General features: G+C 41.8%; 1 protein-coding gene and 1 long non-coding RNA gene across 2 annotated transcripts in view; one reads left to right on the forward strand and one right to left on the reverse strand.

The window, feature by feature from the left end:
• kcnq1.2 (potassium voltage-gated channel, KQT-like subfamily, member 1.2) overlaps window positions 1-19,383 on the reverse strand; it is a 117,919-nt gene that overhangs the window by 81,712 nt on the left and 16,824 nt on the right. Inside the window, exons 3-15 of the mRNA XM_049007882.1 lie at window positions 18,241-18,367; window positions 16,858-16,936; window positions 16,288-16,384; window positions 15,279-15,419; window positions 13,348-13,458; window positions 12,709-12,804; window positions 12,210-12,338; window positions 8,966-9,116; window positions 8,232-8,295; window positions 8,056-8,082; window positions 7,625-7,760; window positions 6,554-6,702; window positions 6,368-6,430 (exon numbers count right to left, since the gene is read on the reverse strand). Coding sequence (XP_048863839.1) covers window positions 6,368-6,430; window positions 6,554-6,702; window positions 7,625-7,760; window positions 8,056-8,082; window positions 8,232-8,295; window positions 8,966-9,116; window positions 12,210-12,338; window positions 12,709-12,804; window positions 13,348-13,458; window positions 15,279-15,419; window positions 16,288-16,384; window positions 16,858-16,936; window positions 18,241-18,367 — 1,370 coding nt within the window. The remainder of the gene's footprint in view (window positions 1-6,367; window positions 6,431-6,553; window positions 6,703-7,624; window positions 7,761-8,055; window positions 8,083-8,231; window positions 8,296-8,965; window positions 9,117-12,209; window positions 12,339-12,708; window positions 12,805-13,347; window positions 13,459-15,278; window positions 15,420-16,287; window positions 16,385-16,857; window positions 16,937-18,240; window positions 18,368-19,383) is intronic.
• On the forward strand, window positions 133-2,254 carry LOC125738430 (uncharacterized). Its single transcript, XR_007396836.1, has 3 exons — window positions 133-245; window positions 368-452; window positions 1,959-2,254. It is a non-coding gene; the product is annotated as an uncharacterized LOC125738430 (long non-coding RNA).

Raw genomic sequence — 19,383 nt, forward strand, 5'->3', positions numbered from 1 at the left:
TGACTGGACTCAACACATTGACACATCATTACCCTGCCTAACACATACGCATATCACTTTCAATTGGAGCAGCTCAGCTGATGTGGGGAAGGGGGCAGGGTTAAAGGGGGTCTGTAAATAACAGCCCAATGCCGGCTTCAGGAACGGGGGGAACTCCCCCATACACACTTCTCATTTTTAAACACTGAGCAGGGCTGACATGTAACCCTGAGCTCGACATTTTATGGAGACATTGACCAACTTCGGTAAGGTGTTCCTCCAGAACTTTCCATTGCATATTTAGCATAGGGTGAGAATTATGTGTTTCTTCAACGCCGAATGGTGGAGTGTGTTTATCTTTGGCTGGAAGGTTTGTCCTTTCTGGCAGGTGAGTGAAATCCCACAATTAGGACATGGTGATCTACGAGAGAAGGCGTTGATGGAGCAGTGGAGGGATGCTGGGAATCCTGGAGGTCTGTGGTTTACGAACCGTTTTTTTTTTTTGGTTAGTTACGCTGTTAGTGCGTCGGTCCTGAATCATTAAGAACTTCTATATTGGTCTGAAATTTGAAACGTTCACGCATCTAGTTTCCAGACCTAGGTTTCTCAGCCCTTCTTACCATGGGCTACAGTCCCGAGCAATTACACAGAAGGGAACAGCAAAATCAAAAAATAAAACCACATCGACTGTGGGAGATGTGGCTGTATCTTCATGTGTATGAAAGGACATCTTCAAGTCACGTTTGTGAAAATCAGAACCTGAGAAAGACACTGGCTAGCATACATATGCTGTCCTGCTGACTTTTCACATAAACATGTTGGGTAGCCATTTCCGTTTGCCTTCATTATTCAAAAAGCACGCACATAAATGTTGTACATGCCCACATGTACAGCTTGTCAACTGGGATGCAAACTGGAGATCTACCCTATATTAAACTGGACATAAAACACGGTACCGAATTCATGCTGAATATCGGGGCCTGATATGGAAGCAGAAGAAGCAGACTGGAATTCATTCTGTGGGAGAACAACCTCTGAAATGCAGGGGGCCACAGGTGGGGGTGGGGGCTCTTTACTGTATACTTATCCAAGAAGCCATCAGACACACACTCCAAAAGCAGGTTCACCATATTAAAACGAGGAACACATGTCATTCGTTTATCCTGAAGATGTTATATTACACTGGAGAGAGTTAATGATGCAGTAAGCTATTACAGGACCTTTGCGATTATAGCTAAATAACGCAAATAACTTTTATGATTATAGCACTATTTATGAACTATGGGAGTAAAGAAAACACCAATAAATCAGAATGCACTAATCCATGAAGCAGGCCATATCACTGGCAGCAGTAAAACAAATGCTGCTTCTTATCCACTCTGTTACCTGCTGAGTTTATCTCCAGACAGAGGATGGATCAGGCAGTGCTGCTGAGACACACACACACACACACACACACACACACACACACACACTCACACACACACACACGCACGCACATGTTGGGTATACCTATCCTTATGGGGCCTGTTAATTCACTTCTATGGGAAAAATGCTAATGCTAACTATGACAACCTTAACCCCACCCTGCCTTAACCATAACCATAAGTAACCAAGCAAAATACAAGAGTTTTTGCATTTTTAGTTTTTTGATTTCATTTACAGATCTTTGTCAGGACCTGAAAATTGGTCCCCACAACATTGAAATAACAGGTTTTTATTACATTGTGGGGTACATTTGGTTCCCACAATGTCATATAGACATAATCCACACGCACACACACCTGAATGGATGGCCATGCCCTTTCATTCTGACCATAATTCCTGCGAGGATCACTCAGCTCAGGCCAATTACCCTAAATCCCAGAACACACAGCCTACAAGAGAAGATCTTAGCGCCTCTTACGCCTCTTAGGCGAGGCAGACATGTACCTGGGAACAGAGCGGACCATATAAAAAAGAACATATTTCTCTTCCAGAATACAGGATTAAGCTAGCATGGAGGATGAACACTAAGCTTTTCATCTCAGCTATGTGATGTGAATCCCATCAGACACTGAAGTTAATTAGGTCATGCAAAATTTCATTATTAAGCAGCCAGTTTGATGTGGAACCCACAGACAGACTGGCTGTCATGACCTGCGCATCCAGTCCTCGTGTGTGCCACGCCCCCTGATCATCCACGTGTGCTCCCTCGATTGTGCCCAGCTGTTTCCTATCAGTCTGTGTATTTAGTCCATGTCTGAGTCCATATTCCCCATATCTGTCATTGATGTACTCCACCGGAATAAACCCCATCTTTTTGGATTTCCGTTTGCCCGATCCTGATTTCCCCGCTCCGCGCTCGTTCGACCGGCACACAGTCGTTACACTTGCTGAGTCTACTAAGAGGGAGACAGGGGGTCATGGCTGTGTAGTGAGAAGAGAATCCCAGACATAGTAATGTCCAGAAGGTATTTGGCTTGAATCCCACAGCTGGTGGAGTAATCATGCTAACACTGGGCACTTGAGAATGGTCTTTAACCAAAATTACTCCAGTGGGTGCTGGATGCTGGCTGACCCTGCTCTATTACCCCAAATCTTCCTCACTTGTATAGCTCTTTGGACAAAAGAAATTGCTAAGTAAATAAAGGTGAAGCAAACCCCTCTCTGCAGAAGCAAGAACTGGGCTGTCAGTGATTCTGATACTGACTGCCTTTGAGAAAACATAACAGTTATTTGGGTAAGATGGATGCCTATTCAAACTGTGCTAATGCAGACTATCAACAAGATCCCCAGAGTGCCTGAGGATTAGGAAGTTGTAGTAGCAACATCTCGAGTCTCAGTTAAGTCAATTCTGGGTAGGTATTCAATTCAAGAAAAAAACAGCCTCCTTTAAAAATATGTGTGATATAAGATATTAACTTGTTAAATTTTAGTGTTTAACTGCAAATTTGCAATACTAAGGGCAAAGTCAGCAAAAATCCAGAGGAATCCCGATAAAACTTTTCTTAAGGCGGTCATATAAATGCATTATAGATACCTTCATAATGCATCACAATGTAACACACACACACACACACACACACACACACACACACACATATATAGTATTATAAACATGGCTATAAATATTTATAAAAAGCTATATATAGCCATGTCTATTATGCATTATGAATGTTCTATGAAGCTCATCTATAATGCATTATAGATACCTTCATAATGCATTATAATGGTCAGCATTAGGATGCTTTGTAGTGCATTATGAATGCATTATAATGCATTATAAAGGCATCTATAATGCATTTATATAACTGCTTTAAGTAAAGTGTTACTGGAATCCCTTTTAAAAGATTCAAAAGTATGGGCTCCATTTGGCCTTCATGTAAGATAAGGTGGTCTTTGGGAGAACAGTGCCACCTACAGGTTCTCAGAAGAATGACTGTCCACCAATCAAACTGGCCCTGTGGCGCCTCTAGTCACATAAATCAGGCAAAATACTGGCACTAATGGGTCCCATACACCCTGTGTCTTCAAGGATAGTTCTCAGTCTGCACACTTAGATCAACTGGCCTGAGTGTCTTCAGCCCTACTTAATCACAATACAGATAGCATCACAGCAAAACAAAATGGACTTGCCAAAAGCCCCTACTTAGGAAATATATCTTCAGGATGCTCAGCATGACAGGGTGCCCACTGAACAGAAGAGACAATGAACAACAAGCATCTCCAGCCATCAGTTTTGATCTTCTGGTAAATATGGCCTCACCCTCAGAATTATAACCTTCAAAGCCTGTGCGCTTGGTTTCTCTGTGAATTTATAACTCAGGCAGAATGATTATCATCATTAACAAAAACTACAACTGTAAGAAAACATTTTCATTTCCATCCATTGTCTGTAACTGCTTGTCCTTTTTAGGGTCACAGGGGGTCCAGAGCCCCCAAGACAGGGAACAATTGAGGACAGGGTGCCAACCCATTCCAGGGGAGGGGGGGCACCCACATCAGAATGCCAGACACAGAGGCATGGCGGACACTTGAACCCTAGCCTCAAAGGTGCGATGCATTGATATAGTAAATGAGTTTAATGATTATTTACACGGGTGTTCACAGTAGAGAACACAAGTAACTTACCAACAATTGGTATGACTACAGCGTAATCTATAACCAATATATGTATGAGACTGAGACTGCTGTGGTACGAAGTCTAGCTAAGCTCAAAATAAACAAATCACAGGGGCCTGATGGCATCTTACCTATAGTTTTAAAAGAGATGAGGAATATTCTTAGTCAACCTTTAATTTTACTATTCCAGAAATCGTTATCTGCTGGTGTGGTACCTTCTGATTGGAAGCATGCTAATATAACGGCCATATTCAAAAAAGGGGATCAAAGTAATCCAGAAAACCGTAGGCCGATCAGTTTATGTTACATAACTGGAAAGTAATGGAAGCTATAATCCAAGTTAAAATGGTAGATTACCTGGATGCAAATAACATTCTGAGGGATAGCCAACATGGATTTAGGAGAGGTAGATCCTGTTTAACTAATTTACTTGAGTTCTTTGAGGAAGCTACAAGAGAAATTGATCACAAAAACCAGCGAGTAAATATTAGAAGCACAATGTCATACTGGGCCTGTGTTCATAGTGGGGTACCGCAGGGTTAAATTTTAGGACCACTATTGTTCATAATTTACATTAATGAAATTGACACCAATACATACAGTAAACTGGTTAAATTTGTAGATGTCACCAAGGTGGGTGGTGTAGCAGATACTGATCTAGCAGCAGAGAGGCTACAAAAGGATCTGGATTTAATTAGCGACTGGGCTGATACCTGGCAGATGAAATTTAACATAGATAAATGTAAGGTAATCCATGCAGGGAGTAGAAATATAAAGTACAGATATTTTATGGGTTCCGTGGATATAAAGGTAGCTGATTACGGGAAAGACCTTGGTGTGTATGTTGATGCTTCCATGTCCCACTCTCGCCAGTGTGGGGAAGTAATAAAAAAGGCCAATAGGATGTTGGATTACATCTCTAGGTATGTGGAGTTTAAGTCAAGGGAGATGATGCTACGGTTATATAATTCCCTTGGTAAGACCCCACCTAGAATATTGTGTGCAGGTTTGGTCACCATACCTTAAGAAGGACATTGCTGCCTTAGAAAGGGTGCAACGTAGGGCGACGAGAATGATTCCTAGTCTTAGAGGAATGTCTTATGAGGAGAGTTTAGCTGAGCTGAATCTATTCAGCCACGAGCAAAGGAGACTAAGGGGGGACATGATCCAGGTGTATAAGATGCTAACAGGTTGGGATGCTGTTTAGTCAAATGGCTATTTCAATATTAGTTTAAATACTATCCATCCATCCATCAATTTTCCAAACCGCTTATCCTACTGGGTTGCGGGGGGTCCGGAGCCTATCCTGGAAGCAATGGGCATGAGGCAGGGAACAACCCAGGATGGGGGGCCAGCCCATCGCAGGGCACATAGTTTAAATACTAGTATTTAAATATATATTATTTAAAAATAAATATATTAGTTTAAATACTAGCACTCGCGGCCATAAGTGGAAATTAGCGGGAGAACATTTTAAAATGAATTTAAGGAAGCACTTCTTTACACAGCGTGTAGTTCGAGTATGAAATAGTCTTCTTGCTAGTGTAGCACAAGCTAAAACCCTGGGTTCCTTTAAATCAGAGCTAGATAAGATTTTAACAACTCTGAGCTATTAGTTAAGTTCTTCCCAAACGCGCTTGATGGGCCGAATGGCCCATGTAACTTTCTTCTTATGTTCTTTAGACTGCTAACCACAACATTACAATACCACCTCCTGAAATAAAATTAGATACAAAAATAAAACAAAAACCTACAGAATAATGAAAACTAAGTATTATAAGTATTGTTTCTGAAACAAAATAAAATAAAATAAAATAAAATAAAAACAAATGTAAATTATTTCTGTCACAATTTTTATATACTATTCAGCTAAAGTGATTTGTTTGTCCTTAATTACTGGTACTGTAATAACACCTGGAACATATTTGCCCATTCTGAGGCCATTAATACATAATGTGCACAGTGTATTGAGGTAGAATTCTCTAAAGATTAGGCACATAAAATTGCTCTGCAACTTTCAGTCTATCCCTAGAAATAAAATTACTAAAATTTAAACTGAAACTAGAACATCCATCCATCCCTTTTCTGTACCCACTTGTCCTATTCAGGGCTGTGGAGGAAACTGAAACATATAAAAACTTAATAAAAAATATTTCTTTAAAAAAAAAAAAGCATTAAAATGAATAAAACCATACTGAAAACCAACGAAAAACTGAAAACAATATAAAAATAAAAACAAAATTAAAAAATCAAATACATAATAGCACTAAAACCAAGTATGTACCTTTCAGTGTTCAAATGGCGTGTGGAATCCTGGAGGTTGTCTACTAGGGGGCTGGTGAGCAGGCTGAAAAAGGAGAGGCAGAGGTGTGTGCTTAACGAGGTCTGCATGCTGTGCCATGCTGTGCAGTAATGTGAGTTTCAGGGAATGACTATGGGAGGGAGGGAAGATGGGGAGAGTGAGACTCACCCCGAAGCGTCAGCGACCGCTGGCAGGGCAATATCTTCACAGGCCATGTCCATATCATCCACAAAGCTGCTGGCCCGAGATATGTCCGGGGAGGGACTGCCCAGCCGCTTCTTGGCTGCACAACATGCACGAAGGTCATGTTCAGGTAGCTAAACTTAACATTTCTAGTTACCACAATTATGACATGTGGGCTGGTCAGATAGCTAACCGGACAGCAGGGTGAAGCCATCAACAACTGAATTGGAGTTAAGCTGCCTTTCAGGAGATCGAATGTTGATCTCTCTCTTCCCAGAAGCACTGACAGGTTCATCATATAACATATGTTCAACGAACACATGTTATACGTTTTCTCTCTTGCTTCAGTGCTAAGACTCATGTTAAATACGCTGCATGTTTCAGTGGTGTCACCGGAATGTCTTCCTGGGGTGGGGATGTGGGTACCAGTACCTGAATTGTGCCAGAGGTCTTAGAATTCTCTGGTGGGCAAAATTTGACATTCTTGGGTGGGAAAACAATGCATTTCCCCAGTCCCCGCCCACCTCTAACCATGTCTCTGATAAGTTTACATAACACTTATTCAGCAGATCCTTTTGTCAGAGGGCGGGGTTAGACAATCCCTGGAGCAACTGAGGTTAAAGGCATTGCACAAGGGCCCAACAGTGACATCACTCTGCCAGTCATGGGATCTAAATTGCTGACCTTCCGATCACAAGAATCCTAACATGCTGAGTCACACACTACATTTTTCATAAGTCTCTTCTCCTTTCCTGTGAATTTCTACACATTAGTGAGTCACATTCAGTCAGCTGCTTGTAAAGGCTATAATTAATCATTTTCTGATTTTATGAAAATCGAAAAGCCTTGTGTGATTGCGCATTATGAAGGGATTTTCCTGGGCAGTGGCAGGACAGAATGATCTCCAGCCTCTGGTTCAGACATGCATGAGGGCAACCTGTGGCAGAAATAAGCAGGTATGAGAGATACGAGTCTGTACCTGGGGAACTAAGGCAGGTCAGAGCTAAAGAGGAGCAGGAGGACTCAGGGTCTGGTGTGGGGAACAATGCAGGAAACACAGGAGCAGAGAGCAGAGAGAGAGCACCAGGGAGGGACAGAGAGGGCAGGGTGAATTAGGAAAGCAGAGGTGGCATTCACTCTGATGACATCAGTCATGTGACTTGACCTCAAATACACAAAGATACGGAAGAAGCTGATAACGGAGAGCAGGGAGAAAATTATATTATGTTTATTATGTCTGCCCGGTCTGTATAGAAAAATGAGACTCGAAATTCCAGCGTTTGATAATGGGGGGTCTGGGAGGTGATTTAGAAATTACCACAAACCTAAGAGACAGACATACAAGACAATAGATAAGCCAAGCAATGCCAACAAAGGCCGCTGCAGCAGAGCTGTCACACCATCTTCTTCTGAAGCCCTCAGGATCAGGGGTCTAGCATGGTCTTTACCGACCAATCATCCATCAATCCAATAAGTAGGAAACTCACCTGACTGCCTCAATGTCCTTGGAAGGCCTGGACAAAAACAAGGACAACATAGGGAACCAATTAGAATAAACTGGCACCCCGATATAAAATTGTCAAAAGAAATTCAAAATTCTGAAGTGTATGCATGACATTTGTTTGCTTTGAACCTAATGCCTAACATGCAAATCTAAAGTTACGTGAACTCAGTCTTAATACAGAACACAGAGGAACTGAGAGCTGAGTGCAGGCAGAAGACCTCAGCTGAGATGAGAGGCCACATTCACTGATGTGTTAGCCTGGTATGTTAGCACCAAGGCTACCACTCTGCTCCCCCATCTGATGGTCCCAGTCAGTTCTTCAGATTCCCTGCCTCTTAAACCCCATTATTAAATCTCATTACTGTGGCAACTCATACTGAGAAACCTCTAATTAACAAGCAACACCTTTCCTCACGTTTATGTCATTCCTCATTGCGACAATGATCAGATTTTCTGTCATATTCCAAATTTCCCAGAAATCCTCCAACTTCACATAACAGAACCCAACCTTCACAGAGTGGAATCCCACCTCGCTCGGTCCCCTCGTCTGTCTGCCCGACTTTGCTATGATAAAGCAATGTGGGCACCATATTTCTCATGGTAATTTTATTTAAATATTTATACTGCTCTTTCACCTACTCAAAGAACACTCCAACTGTCCTTTCTGTACTATAGTCATCCATTACCTTTGCCCTTAAGTTTAGTCTCTAATAAAATGCTAATCAACCTATAGATACCAGAAATATTCACCTCTTTATAGATGCTTGGCCACACATAATATTTGCTAACTATAAACACAATAATAATCATAATCATCTTAAAAATATTCATTTAAGTCTCACTTATTGAAGACTCCCCTTCGCTTAGCTGTGAAAACAAAGCTACTTGGATACCTGCTGACTCCTCCACAAGGAAGGGGTCCTCCTTCCCCTCGTCTCTGTCCTCGATGTGGTCGTATGTGATCTGAGGGACGGACAGTCCTCGGTCGGCGGCCGCAGAGCCATTGTCTTTGGAAGCCTTAGGCTTCCGTTTGTAACGTTTGCTCTGAGGAGACAGGGCACGTCTGACCTTGAATACAGGCTGGCCATTTTAAAGCGAGTTACCTTTAATTACTCTGATTTCTGAAACTAATCAGAGCTAATTTGAGAATTACCATAATTTTGTCCTTATCTCAATGAAAATGATCTCTACCATCAAATTAATTTCATTGTGCTTTTACACGTTTGCAGCAAAATTAAAGGCTTTTGCACACTCAATTTAACAAAGTGTTTAATAACATTTGCTATAAAAATAACATTTACTGTAAAAAAAACAATGCAAGACAGGGGCAGAACAACATAAAAGGGCTAAACAGATATTATAGCATACTATAATATTACACACACACACACACACATATATATATATATATATATATATATATATATATATATATATACATACATACACACACACATGTACACATACATAAGTAAGCATACAGCAGTATAATATAATGTAAAACCAAGTATAATAGTGCAACACAGTGTCAGTGGTTGGTTTGCGGTAGATGAGCTGGAATTCAAATAATGATTTTCATACTCTTGTTGTCAGTGATGGTCTGAATCTCATGCCACATGCATCAAGGGTCTTTATTTTCCCGTGTTTGTTTCTGTCCTCTTGGTGTCATTATTGAGATTAATCCTGGCTGCCACGGCTTTGGCAGATCAAAAATGTTCATTGAGTGCTTTTATTAGGTGTATCCCCTCATTCATCCATAGCTTTGGGTTCTTCTCGACATCATCCTGGTATATACCACCTTCAAATCTGTATCCTTTAAAATACTCTAGTTCAGTGGTATGTAACTTATCGTACAGTGAGAGCTACTTTTACTAAGAAAATAATCTGGGGAGGTAATGAGTCGTGATGCTATCGGGGCGTGGGGGGGGGGGGGGGGGGGGGTTTGGGGGATGGGAGGTTCCCCTTCGTAAATTTTCCTGTGGGGCAGAGGGGCCTTCATATGTTTCATCGACCTGGAGGGGTGGCTCAGCCAGTTCTGTGGAGGAGTGAGAGTGTTGCGATCAACTATAAATGTCTTGATGGTCGACCCCTGCTGAAGTCTATATTTTCAATGTAACTCTAGAGGGCTGAACCTGATTGGTTAGGACATGCTTTCGCAGATCTAATAAACAATATGACTTTTTAGTTGTCTGAAGGAACACTGAGATGTGGTCAGACAGCCCAATCCCATGTAGCCATCCTGGATATTCATGGAACCAAGGTATAAAATATGTTTTCTTGCAGAACTGGAAACATGCTGGTAAAGACCAGGGAATGTTCATTCAAGCTTGCCTGACTGTATATTTACATAATGACATTAGCATAAACATACTTACTTAACCATGAAATATGTAATACTCGACTTCATTTCCAGTTACGTAGACTTGACTTTTTACCTCATTTAAAATGTCATCCATCACTCTGTGTTATTTTTACTTAGCTCATGCAAGCCCGGCACTGCTTGGCAAAACAAAGCTTGTCAAAGCGAAAAATTTGAAAAAGCAGAAAAATGAAATGGAATCAGTGTCCAGAGACATTTACTCAGAAATATGAGCAGAGTGCTCGCTACCCAAGGGCCTTTGGGGGAAGAAACACCAAACGTTTTCCTATAAAAACAAGAGCAGCAGGTGGCATGGCAGTCAAATAATCAACATGGTCCTCTGTCTGCCCTACAGGGATTTGCGTTGTGTTCTAACAACTTATCTTTTTCACTGGTTATTGTGCACTTCCTCCTCCGCTTCCCTGCCCCCAGTGAAGTCAGGACCCAAGAATTTTCAGTTCAAAATTTCCCCAAAATTTCACTGTTCAAATCGTATTTTCATCAGAAGAATATTTTGTTTTTCCCCATTTTGGTTGTGAGGTTCACAATTCTACACTTTAGCCTTCTCCCTAAAAATGAGAAAAGCAATTAAAAAAAAAAAAAAAACTACAAATCTAAAAATTGGATCTCAGCATCTGTTAAAGACATCACTAATGTAACCCAAACAGCAGCAGACAGCAGTGAAGAAAAATTATTGAATTAAATATATTTATTTTATGGTCTCTGCAACCATTCAAGTATTTCAGATCATAAAGATGAAGAACTGCCAGTGACCGCATGATCCTCAGGGAGTTGAGCTGCTGAAGAGTGACCACATGATCCCCCGAAAGTTGAGCTATAAAGCAATGACCAGCTGACCCTGAGGGAACTGAGCTACTGAGCAGTAACCACTTGACCTTCAGGGAGTTGAGCTTCTGAGGAGAAACCACATGAGCCTCAATATGTTTAAAAAAATATAATGTTGCAGGTCAAGGGCTTGAGGTCAGGTTTCATCGTGACCTGACTTTCACTCTCCCAGAACAGATACAATGGAAGTTTCTTTTTGGTGTTATGTGACATCATAGTGCCTGATTGTGTCTTTGTGAGCAGCAAACAAAGACACCAATGACCCTGTTGGCCAAGGGCGTAGGTTTGGTTTCAGCATTCGTAGAGGGAGGCCAAACACACCTTGAGCCCCTTGCCCCCCGAAACACACACAATACCCCCTCAACTGGTAGGGACATGTCGCTAAGCGTACCGTCAATACCCAAATCTATGCCCTTGCTGTTGTCCAGGAGGCCCTGCCTTTGTAGTGTCACCAACACAGGCTGATTCCTTACTGGAAAAACCCACATGTCTTATTCAGCAGCTTCAATTTACAGCCTTGTTTCTATGAAGGGCAAAACTTTTAATGCAAATTTAAAATTAAATAAAAATGGAAGCACAACATTTAAATAATTCACACCCAGAGGACTGGAGAAAATTCAAACTGGTATAAATGTTGATGAATCAAGTCTTAAATGGAGTACCCAGAGGTGTCTTTAGTATTTTATTACCAGGAGTTTGATTTGTGTGCTTCCATTTCCAGCGCTCCATGGCAACACGACACTGCTCACCTTGTGCGCTGTACATCAGTTGGTCTTACATTAAAATAAGCAGAACTTTTCAGAATGCTGACAAAGATCAAGAATACGGACTGACAGTCCAAGATGATACAAGATGCTAATGCTCTAGATTCATCCAGCAGCACACAGTAACACCCCGAGCTGACTATGCGAAAACCAAACTAAGATGATTACCAGCTTCCGGAAGTTGGGAGTGGAATCCTCTGAGCCAATGGTGGGGGTGAGGTCACTGGAGAGAACATACATCTTCCATGTTGCCGGATATCCTTCTGGCTTCTCAGCTGCGTAACAGCGCCACAGAGTCTGGAGACAGGGAAGAGGTAATCAGAGGTCCTGCCTCAACACACGCACATAAAGATGCACATAAGCATAGCAGTTCATTGTCTTCTGCCTTCAGTGATCCAGGTGGTCACATCTGGATTTTCCATAGGGTTTGCATAGGCTAACAGACCTCTGGGCTACTGAGTGATGTTCCTGCAGATGGCTGCTGCTACAGTATATGAGAATCCTAAATTTACCCAATACCATTAGTCACTTGGAATCCCTCAGAACAGTATCAGAACGTCACTGATAAGAAGAGCACCTTGATGTTACTGTACCCAGATATCCTAACTCTACCTCTGTGAATGGCAGGGGTGTCGGAGGACCTTGGCCTACCACAGCCCTCCAGTACCTGAATGAGGGATGCGGCGGCAGGGATCTGCCTGTTGAAGTGCTTCTGCCTCTGCTTCTGTTGCACCTTAAGAGCGAAGCCAGAGCCCAGAATCCCCTGCAAACAGAAGCCAATCAGAAAGACCTCACTTCCCAAAAAGGAGTGTTTTCAGCCTCCATCAGCAACATAATTATAGAACATTAATACTTTATTTGTCCTGGTGGGGAAATTTTTTTTGTGTACCCCAAGAGACATAGAGACAAATTTACAGGTGAGACAAACTTGGGGGGGGGCTGTCACAACACAGGGTAAGCTAGTGTGCAGCACCCCAGCATCAGTCTGCCAGTCCTGGGATTTGAACCTGTGACCTTCTGATTCCATCCTAACCTGCTGCGCCACACCTCGCCCCCAAAAGCCACTAATTGTTTTGAAAAGATGAGTTACATGACCAGCACACATAGGCTACATGTGCAGGATTTCTTATCCACAGGTCAGTCTGCTTCCATAAGTCTCAACAGGGCTAAAGGGGTTAGGGTTAGACACCACCATCTGCCGCAGCAGCGCCCAGCTGGGAGCAATACATAATAATGGAACCAGTAAGACATACCAGCCCCCTCTGCCATGTGACCCATCAAGAGGATGAAGAGAATGGCTGGTTACCGCAGGCAAGGCGAAGAAGGAGATGGCGAACACACTGAAGCACGACGCTATGGTTTTCCCGATCCAAGTCTGTGGGACCTTGTCTCCATACCCAATGGTTGTCACGGTTACCTGCACACAAGCATTGGGATACACAATCAGATTGCATAATACGTAAATCGTTGATCACTTGTCTTAAAGCTGCCCCCAAGACCACTTCAGTGTTGCTGAGGTTGTACCTAAGCAACGCGTGAAACCATAAATCTGCTGCATCAAAGGAATTAAAATGCGCTGGATGTGGTTACAGTCCCCAGTAATTACAGCAAGTATAAAGTGAGCACACAAATGCATTTCATGAGCAACCCTTTTATAAGCCTATTCTACTAAATTGTAATCCACTCTTGGCACAGAAGAAGTCAGTCATAGGGTTTGTGTTGACTTTCATCCCCAATAAAGATGAGGAGTGATGTAAGAAGAGGTCTCTAGCACAAGCCCAGTGACTACCAAGAGCAAGGAGCGTGGAGGTAACCGCAAGCAACCCCAGTAAATGCAAAGTTTACATTTATAAGAGCACTTTGTGGGCAATTACCCATAAGCCTCTTCATCTCTCTCTCTCTCGCTCTCACTCACTCTCTCTCTTTCACTCTTGTGTGAGCTATGACTCCAGGTTACTGGCAGTGATGAAAAGAGGGTCATTATGAAATACAGAAGTAACGATTGACAGTGCTGGTGTACCTGAGCCCGCTGCTATGGAAGCCCATCCTCCTGACCCTGCTCTCCAAGAAGGGCAAAGGGCTTCAGTTACAAGCTAAGCCTAGAGCCCCAGGGAAGATGTGAGAAGGGATTTCTGTAACCACAAGGGCAGCCAAGTCTATTGGCTCTACAGCAAAGACAATAGAGTAACAAAAAGGGGTAATCCTGCACTTGGAAATCTAATTAAAAGAACAAAAGGGCTAAAAACCAGCAGAAAACAGAGGACATTTGCTTAAATTGTTTTGCAGCATATATGTTTCACTCATTAGGATGCCAGTGGCTCTCATTACCAGGAATTACTTGTTCTGAGGTGGGCCTGGTGTTGGAGTAGGCAGGGCTACTGTTTGTGGCACCATTTATAACTGACTGCAGAAAAGAAGGAAGATGAACCCATTCCTACAGCCCCATTCATAGAACATTTATGCACTTACTTCCCGCTACCAGTACAACTTTCCTTTTTGATTCAACAAATGGCCTTTGCATCACCATTTTTTTGATTTTGATGATATTCGACATGTTAATGGCACATATTTTCCAGAGCTCAGAAATATGTTTTGCTTTCTATTTTTTTTAATTCCCTAAACAATTTAGCACCTTTTCTACACCATGGATAACAAAAGCTTTCTTATCAGCTATAACTATTTTTAAGTATTAAAGTTCAACAATGGCTCATTAGAAGGCTCAAAAGTTTAAAATGACCTCCCTGGATCTATTTGTGTTTAAAAGATAAGATTTGAGTAAGAGGGACAGAGTAAAAAAAATCATGTGACAAAGGGAAGGCATAGTTACAGAAGAGGAGACAAGAGGGAGGAATAAAACCGGGACACTGGTAGCACAAAACACACATGAAAACAATACCAGCATCCGGTCTTGGAAAGGGTTACAAAGGGGTGCACCGTCTGGGGTCAGAAGAAGGAACATATCCCTACCTTATATTAGCTGTACTGAAGCTCAGTCCTGCAGTCTGTACACTAACTACTATAACACAATAACCACAGTTAGAGAAAGCTTTAACCCCCCTCCATTTATCTCTCCAAAGACATGGTCCAAGTTCAAGTGTTGGTCAATCTAAAATGTACTTTCATTGAATGATTACCAGTGACTCTCCCAGCGGCAGTTCAAAGAGTGATGACAGTAATCCTCTGTAGGACCAGGACTGAGGAGCAACAAGAACTGAGTCGCATTCTAAGGTGCCTTACCACACCCCACCACAGGGCGTCTGCGTAGCTCGAGAAATCCGTCTTCCCCTCCTCATCTACAGCATCCTTTTCAGCCAGATACACGAAGTAGGAGGAAAAGATCAGGCCAAGGAATCCGATGTACAACGTGGTTATCAGCTCCTGCAACAAAGAACCACAAATAATCACTGAAATTCCCTACATGATTATCAGATAAAAAGAGTATTTTTCGCTCTGTGAGGATTTCTTTAAAACCATGGGCTGAATGTGCTTTGTGCGGTATTGATTAGCTTCATTGTGTTTAAGAGTCCCAACAACCACCTTTGAGCAACTGATCTCATTATCAACCTTATATTTCATCTTATTGTGGGAGGGGGAATGAGCGTAAATGACAGGAAAGATTATCACCTTGAATTATATACAGGTGTGCAAAGTGAAAGGAAAAGAAAACGAAGGAGTGACTTTGATGACATCTGCCACATGCTGTTTGCCCATGTAGCCATACCGCTGCATTGTCTCATGATTCATTTTGGGGATAAAGTGTGTGCTGATTATAAGAACATTCCAAAATGGTAGGGATTTGGTTCCCCGCATGTGACTTTGTCTGGCTTGCTGGGTGTTCCAGGAAAGCCATGTTCACATCAGCGAGAACACCCTCTGACCCCCTTTATGGTGAGCGTGTATTATGGAATACACACGAACTAGACACACTTCAAACTGTTTCCATTGTTAAGAGTTTGCAGTCTTCCACACAAACATAGCAAAACATTCTAAGGACACTTTTTTCCCATGTGACACATTTGGATATGGAACAATCTTGTCAATATATTACTAATGTGTTATGTTCAATTAAAATGATTAATTTCAGGCAAATAGGAACCTCCAGGGAATGTGCCGCAAATTTCTGGGAATGCTCACTGAAGGGCTTCCTTCATGCCATATTGCAATATGCCATCTAAAAACTGTTTTCCACACATATGCATTCCAAATAAAACCTTGTACCCTGAGAAACAAGGCAAGTAAGTTTCACCTGCCGATGGATGAAAACTACAGATCCCAGAAGCCTCCAGGTGCCACCTTGTCGATCCACGTGTAGCATGCGAAGAATCTGTAAGAATCGTATCCCCCTGCAGGATTGGGAGTGGAAGAGGCTTCAGAAAGTCAGCTTCAAAGTATTGTATATCTGTCAGTCTCTAATCCGAAGAATAAGAGGTCTATTCCATCAGACAACAAGAATATGGAACACAACTCTTACATGCACAGTTCCCTTCTGAACTTAAATACAAATGCCATGGTAGCATGTCTTCAGAATTAAGGATATTCCTTTATGCTTATGCATGACAAAATTGCCTTATAAGAACCCCCAGACAGTTTCCAATGTATTGAAAGGTAAGGAAATAGGGTTATGAATCTGCTGCCTTGGCTGGAAGTGACTGTCATTCCTTTTTTTTTTTGTAAAATATACACACTAATTCTACAGAGCCTATAGGAGTCCTTACATAAAATTAAAAACGGATGGTTTTAAATTAACCAGTTAAATGGTATTAACCCCTCTCTTCCACCAACACATTCACACCAGGAGCCTCAGCTCAAGCTGTACCTGATGGCAGATGTTGCGAACACCTGGCCATTAGATCCAACCCCAAGGACGATGATCGAGGCGATCACTACAATCAGATCTGTTAGAAACATAGACCATTTAACAGACTCACTGACCACTGCCTCACAGATCATTTAATAGACTGAAATGTGCTGAAAAGCACAATTATTACAGTGACAAATACAGTCACATCATTAATAATCATGTACTAAACTCAAACAAATCAACATATTAGGAATTTATGCAGTCATTTTAAGTCTTCATTCTAATTCAATGTACAGAACAATCATACAAATATAACTGCATTTTATTTATCTGTGATTATTAGTTTATTGCTAAGCAAACAAATTTGTTCAAAAGAAACTAGTCCACACACGACCCATTTTTAGAGCTTAATCTGAGCCGTTTCAGTAAAGTTCCTTAGCAAAGGGTCCAAAATCCCTTATGGCACATGAACCAGGACCCAAGTGATTCACTGTGCAGTGATGAACAATCATTAAAAAAATCACCTACAGTCAGTCCTGCTACAATGCTACAACGCGCTCCTGAAAAACCATGTGTTCACTAAAATTGCATCAAAGTAATAAAAACAGTGATACCAGTGGGCAATAATGTAATTATATGCATTTTAAATAAGAAATAATAATAATATATTCAGAAATTATATCATAAATGTGCTATGAGTCTCATGAGAATTACCTAGCAACTTTAACCTAATGTCCCCAAATCGCTGACCTATCGAGTGCAGTCGGGAGTAGTGAGCCAAGGCCACTAAGCAGCCAAGCACGCACACAGCTCAAGTCCAGTGGATTAGAGTATGTGGAGAGGTAATAAAGGCAACACGGCTACAGTTTATAACAAGCAAATGTAAGTGGATTTAAAAAGTTGCTGTGCATTTTAATATAATTTGTCAATTATTTTTGCATTTTTACAACCTAAGACTTTGACATGTGCAATGTATGGATGTAGCATACAAAAAGTTCTGTTGGTTTAGATTTGAAAACAGGTTCCAATTCACTGAAAAGAACCAGATCAAACCAGTAGTGTATCCAACTAAGACCGTATCACGTTGTAGTTCGTGTAGTGCTGTATGTACAATAGAAAATCGCACACATACAAATGTGATTCAATTAGTAACAACTGATTCACGGTGCGATAACACTCCTTATAGCAGGACTGACAGTACAAATAACTCAAGGGAAATTACTTTATGACCCAGTCCCCCCCCCCCCCCCCCCCCCACAGATGTGTTTCACGGTCCATGGTTAGCACTCTAAATCCACAACTTTAACACTCTAAATAGTAACGTACTTTTCTGGTGCCTGAAAGTATATTCTGGAACAGGCTGAGAGGTTAAAGGTGAAAGATCACAGTTACCGTTACCTATTATGGAGATTGGCTTCCTGGCAAAACGAAGTCTGCCTCTAATGCCCACATATTTACTTCGGCAGCCTGCTGACCACAGCCGAACCACATACTCCGTCCCAAAGAAGACCACCAGGACTATTTCCTGTGAACCAAACAATACGGGCGAGGCATGAAGTGTCTGGATAGAAAACAAATTTAAATATACTCATTAGTATGGCATTCTATCTAATACTGGCTGTCAGTCAGATCTGGAATCATTTAATGCTCAAGTTCCCCTCCACAAATTGCCACCTTATTGTTCTGCAGCCCGGCTTGGGGGGTAGTTCGCAAGCAATTGCTTGGTGGTCAGGTCTGTACACACAGGGCCTGCCTGGGAATGCCCTGAGCTACAATAAGTCCACCCTCCTATGGGCCCATCACCTGCAGGGAGGGTCATGGGGGTCTGATGCATTGTGAATCAGATGGCAGTCAAATGTAGGGGCCTTAGTGGACTGATCATAAAATTAGTTTTAGGCACATGGAATGTAATCTCCCTGGTGGGAAAGGAGCCTGAGCTAATGCGGGACGTAGAGAGCTACCATCTAGATACAGTGAGGGTCAGATTCTACAGGCACCTATGATTAGACTCTGGAGTCGCCCTTTATTTTCTTTTTACGTGCTGCCATTAGGTAACATGATGAGAAAACATGTTCATTATTACTCCAATGCCAATGACACCCAAAAATACATTTCAGCTCTGTCTAATACCACTGCATCTATTGTCACTTTAGCTAAATGCTTTAAATAAGTAAAAACCGGGGAGAAAAAAAACTTTATATCACTAAATGCTCAGGAAACCGAGGCTGTTTTGTTTGGAGGCAAGTCTGTGGATAGGAATGTTATAATCTCTGCAATCCCCTCTAAGGGGCTGAACTTTTCCCTCACCACCTCAGCCCATGACTTAGACGTCATCTTAGATACAAGCCTCTCATTCAAATCACATGTGGATGCAGTATTGAAGGTGTGCTTCCTATAGCTACGTGTCATTGTGAAACTTTGACAATACCTTACTATTTAAAGCACTGAGAAATTGATACATGCCTTTGTATACAGAAGGTTAGATTTCTGTAATGCTATGTTATCTGGGAGCACACACTGCACATTAAACACCTTGCAGTG

This window comes from Brienomyrus brachyistius, chromosome 3 (assembly GCF_023856365.1).
Source record: "Brienomyrus brachyistius isolate T26 chromosome 3, BBRACH_0.4, whole genome shotgun sequence".
Lineage (NCBI taxonomy): Eukaryota > Metazoa > Chordata > Actinopteri > Osteoglossiformes > Mormyridae > Brienomyrus > Brienomyrus brachyistius.